Genomic DNA, 5,643 nt, shown 5'->3' with positions numbered 1-5,643 from the left:
ACCTCCCCCCCCCCCCGTTCTGCAATGTGCTTTTTGCTGATGCTTTTTCCCCCCTATAACTGGCACATCCGCTTTAGATTTCCCCTTCCCGACAAAAGTGAAATATAATATGACCATTGTGCCTAATGCCGAAACGATAAGAGAGACTAGAAGAGTCTTTCATTCCCTTTAGATTTATGTCATCAGGTTCTGGGACCATAATACTCATTCCAACAGCTCCAGGCCGCGGCAGAGCCTAGAAACAGTGCTAATGCTAATGTGCATGTGCTTTACAATATCAGCCAACTCATTTTTTTAAAGGGTTCCATTATGGAAATTAGGATTTTGTTTGATATTTTCAAGTTCAGGGGATCTATTGAAGCGAAGCCTTAAAGGGTTAGTTCACCCAAAAATGCCGAGGGTAAGTAAAACACATCAAATAAAGCTCGCGCATTCATAAAACGTGCCGCAGACGGCTCCGGGGGGTGAATAAAGGCCCACTGTAGCGAATCCATGTGCTTTTTAAAGAAAAATATCCATATTTCAAACATAATAAACACTTTTCTCTCACTTCAGTTATCTGTCATATGCGGAAGCCGTTCCGGCGGATGACGCAGCACGTATGCGCAGCGCGCGCGCCTCTGAGATATGCTAGTCTCGCGAGTTTGCTTAATAGGAGCAAAGGAAGCAAAGTTTCCTTACTTTAGCAAAGGAAAACCAGTCTCCTCTTGGTTTATATCGAAATCCTCCGACATTTTTCTTTGAAAATCCGCGGTTTGTACTTCTAATTCGTCACCGCCGTTTTGTTTTGTTCTCTCGCCGCATTCGTCACTAATCACGCAACGCCGCACGTCTTACGCCATCCGCCGGAACTGCTTCAGTGAATGACAGTCAGCAGAAGTGAGACAAAAGTGTTTATTACATTTGAAATATGGATATTTTTCTTACAAAAACACATGGATTCGCTACAGGGGGCCTTTATTCATCCCCGGGAGCCGTCATTTTATTATGAATGCACGCGCTTTATTTGACGACTTGTGGACTGTTCAACTGCAACAGACTGCATTGACTGCAATGATAGAGCTTGGAATAGCCAGGACAATTTTTAATATAACTCTGACTGGATTCGTCTGAAAGAAGAATGTCATATACACCTAGGATGCCTCTAGGGATAGTAAAACACAAGCTAATTTTCATTTTTTGGGTGAACTAACCCTTTAAAACGATATCTTCATGTTTGTGATCCACATTTAGGAGCTAATTAATATTACGGACCATATTTGCAGGCGACCCATAAGTCAGTGCTGTTGAGATGGAAAACTGGATAATCAAAGGTCATTAATATACAGAAATCTTAAAGGTGCAGTAGAAAAAACAGCTGGTTTAATTTGAAGGATCAGAAAGAGGGGATGGGAAATTATTTATGTAAAATAAATCAATAAATTGTTGAAGTAAAAAAATTAAACTAAATAATAATAATAATAATAGTAATAATAATAATCATCCAGGTGGATGCTGCACACTGGTGGTGGATGAGGAGATACCCCCTGACAATGTAAAGCGCTTTGAGTGCCTAGAAAAGCGCTATATAAATGTAATGAATTATTAATAATAAATAATGAATAATAAAAGCAAAAATGTATTAAAAATGATAAATTTGGAAAAGAATTACCTCAAGAATAAAAAAAGCTACAAAATAAAGAATGTTGTTATTAAAAAACAGACAATCTATATTAAATTCTAAATAATAAAAAAAAAGTAAAAAAAAAAAGATAAATTATAAATTCTGTATTTTATTTATTTGTATCTTTATTTAACAAAAATAAATATAAAACTACACTTTAAAAAAAAGATTTTTCAAAAGTTGTAAATAAAACAAATACTACTGGAGTGCATTTTACAAGAAAATACCATTTCTGTCCTTCTACTTCAAAATTTCACGTTTAATTCTAGTGTTACTCGCCGTTTCTTTGTAATTATTTTTTAATTATTTGTTGTTGTAATTGAATTGTGGAAATCGTTTCATAGTAATTCCTACACCATTTCAGGGTATGAAATAAATAAAAAATATTATTATGAATAATATTAAAAGAATAATAAAAATAAAAATTGTATAAAAATTATAAATAAGGAATAGAATTATCTTAAGAATAAAAAATGTGCTAAAAATTCAGAATATGGCCTCTCTGCCATTATAACAAAACAAACAAAATACAGACAATCTATTTTAAACTCAACATAACAAAAATAAATCAATACATAAAAAGGATACATTTTTATATATTTATTTATTTTTAATATTTATTTTATAAAATACAAAAAAAAACAAAAACATTTGTGTAAATTATATTATGTTATATTATATGTGACCCCGGACCACAAAACCAGTCATAAGGGTCAATTAAGGGTCAAGGGTCAAGCAAATAAATAAGCTTTCCATTGATGTATGGTTTGTTAGGATAGGACATATTTGGCCGAGATACAACTATTTGAAAATCTGGAATCTGAGGGTGCAAAAAAAATCAAAATATTGAGAAAATCGCCTTTAAAGTTGTCCAAATGAAGTTCTTAGCAATGCATATTACTAATCAAAAATTAAGTTTTGATATATTTACGGTAGGAAATTTACAAAATATCTTCATAGAACATGATCTTTACTTAATATCCTAATGATTTTTGGCATAACAGAAAAATCTATTTTTTTTTTACCCATACAATGTATTTTTGGCTATTGCTACAAATATACCCCAGCGACTTAAGACTGGTTTTGTGGTCCAGGGTCACATATTATATTATAGAAACTACATAACTACAAAAGACAACCAGTTTAGCCTAGTTGTGGTAGTTAGCTTTGTTAGACAGTAGGAATGTCAAGCAGTAATGCTCTTGATATCGAGGGTGCTTCAAGCGCTCACCGTGCACTTGATTGATCTCGGAGTTCTGCGAGAGAATCTCGTCGGCCAGTTTCTGGGCCGTGGGCAGCACTTCCGTGTGGTGGACGGTGATGAGATACTGCACAAACTTCTGCAACTGGTCCCTGTTCATCTGGAATAGAGTCTCTGAGATGGGGAGGTGAAGTTTGACCTGTTCGGGCCGCCGTACGCGGTACAGGGACAGCGCCACCACATGGGCGCAGTAGAAGATGTCCTTGTTTCCACAGCCGCACGTTACGGAGGTGATCTTGCAGCGGTCGAAGCTAATGGCTACGCTGCACACTATCTCAGGTTCTGACGGTGTGGCCGGTTCTGTTACTGTGCCGCTCAAATGGAAACCTGAGAGACAGAGAGAGAGAAAGAGTTAATATTTTGGATACGGTGTATGCTATATTTTTCAACTGATCGGACAGTCCAAAAAGTTCCATAAATGTTTTCTGACTATATTTTCTCCAAAAACTTTGATGATACACTTAGCAAACTCTGCATTTTAAATGATCAGGCTTTATTTTTCCAAACTGATCAGTTTTCCTCTAGTCTAGTGGATTATCAAACAAACAAAAACAAACAAATAAATAAACAGAAAAAATCAATTATTTAAAAAAAATAAATGAATTATAAACAAAATAAATATTTAAATAAATATACTTATAAAATGAATTTAAAAACTAAAAGGCAAAAGAAAAAAATTAACACTTAAAAATAAAATTAAATAAATAACATTTAAAAATACATATAAAATGAATTTTTAAAAAACAAAAAAACTTATAAAAAGTAATAAAATAAATAATATTTTTTAAAATAAAAAAAGAATTAAAAAATTAAAAACACAAATAAAAAATGAACACATAAAATCTAAAATCTAAAATGAATTCTTAAATAAAAATAAAAATATATATATTTAAAAACTAAATAAAAACTAAATAAATCCCACTGACACAAATGAATTCATGAACATTTCAAAAATCAGAATCTGAAAAAACTCCAACTATCTACCAATCTGGCTGATAATCAGCCACCTAGCAACCCACTGGAAGACTTTAGCAACCATCAAACTTCAAATCTCTCTTTAAATTGCTCAAGTATTCAAAGTACATAATGGCTAATAAATAATTTCAACATTAAATGTTATAATAAAGTGAAAATGGATACAGGCACACTGTAAAGAGGGAGAGAGGATGAGGAAGTTTCCGTCTGCTGTTGGTGAACAGATGTCTGTATACGTGTGTGTGTGTGTGTGTGCGTGTTGGGGTGGGCAATGTGGGCGGAGCTGCTCGGTGACTGGCGTGTGCCACTACAAAGGCAGGACTTATTTAATACAAATATTTATTTATTACATATATTTAAAAATGTAATTAACTTTTTACATAAAGAAGTGTGTTCTACATATTACTGTTGTTGGTATTAACTACTACAATTTTAGTATTGTGACTATCCTACTATATACTCGCTTCCCTAGTACACATACATATCAAAACCACCAACCTGCAAGAAAATAAAATCATAAACTACTTATATTTAATGGTCTGCGCCTCGCGTTCAAATGAGCTCTTGTCTAAAGGGTAAAAAGCCTCCTCACCCTTAAACAGCACATATCCTGTTAGCGGTGGGAACAGCCCACTATTGGTACAAGAGAAAAAGAATGAATGTTCAAGTTTCACTTCCTTTCCCAAAGTGCTGACCCAGCAGTGTCCACAACGCTAAATATATTTGATCACTTGAGAAAAGCTTTTGCTTGTAGGATGTGGAGAAAGAAGACGCCAGAAGCGATTTCGAAACAGAGTTCAAGAAAAGCCTTTACAGAAGGCCAAACACAGAGGAAGTGGCCGACGGCGCTCTAATCCAAGTTTTCGCCAACAACACTTACGTAAGACGCCGTTTTATCCTCTGTTTGCACCGGTCATGTGCAGGTTTGTGTGGAAACAAAAAGACGAGGCTAATACACCCACCTAGTGTGCTGACTACTCGCTTTAGACGTGCCGCATCGTCAAACCCCGGTTAGCGTTTAAGACGGTCTGATCCTAAATAAACACGTGACACGCACGTCTAGACGTCTTTAGGGGGGATTCCTCAACGCAAACCACCCTCTGCCTCAGGAAACAGAGCTTCTATTCATCTGCACGGGATGCAAACAAAAGCAGCGATGTTTCGTATATCACGCCGCAAATCAACTAATTACGCAGGCGGTCTCAAGGTGGCCACTTACAGTGCTCTGTTCATCACCAGACACAAACACTTAAACTCTCAGACGACAAGCTCAGCAGCGAGCTTCATAATCAAAATTATTTTTCTCTAAAATGCTCCCCGAGGACGGGGAAGGTAATAATGAAAGCAAGCGCAGATTTGGAAGCCAATATAAACAAACACAGGAGAGATTCTGCTATTCATCATGACCCAACTCAATCTGGAGCACGCGGGCGCCGATGTTGTGAATCGCTGCATTAACAGACGACGCACCGTTCTGGGTCACCTTACATCACAAAATTAAAAAATTAAATAAATAAATAACAATAGTATTAAAAGAAGAAAAAAATATATTATATTGTAAAAAATTATAACACACACACACACACACATATATATATATATATATAAATCTAAATAATTAGAAAATACATATAAGATATATATAAGAATACATATTATATTAAATAATAAATTAAATTATATATATATATATATATATATATATATATATATATGGTTTTTGTTTTGTTATATGTAATGGTAG

The 5,643-nt window shown here is 34.7% G+C and overlaps 1 protein-coding gene across 1 annotated transcript in view; it reads right to left on the bottom strand.

Moving 5' to 3' along the window:
* LOC107704169 (zinc finger SWIM domain-containing protein 6) overlaps nucleotides 1-5,643 on the bottom strand; it is an 85,592-nt gene that overhangs the window by 30,889 nt on the left and 49,060 nt on the right. The window contains exon 2 of the mRNA XM_016507044.1: nucleotides 2,895-3,251. Within this exon, the coding sequence (XP_016362530.1) occupies nucleotides 2,895-3,251 (357 nt within the window). The remainder of the gene's footprint in view (nucleotides 1-2,894; nucleotides 3,252-5,643) is intronic.

This window comes from Sinocyclocheilus anshuiensis, unplaced genomic scaffold (assembly GCF_001515605.1).
Source record: "Sinocyclocheilus anshuiensis isolate Anshui unplaced genomic scaffold, SAMN03320099.WGS_v1.1 scaffold690, whole genome shotgun sequence".
NCBI lineage: Eukaryota > Metazoa > Chordata > Actinopteri > Cypriniformes > Cyprinidae > Sinocyclocheilus > Sinocyclocheilus anshuiensis.
This window is presented reverse-complemented; position numbering and strand designations above follow the sequence as displayed.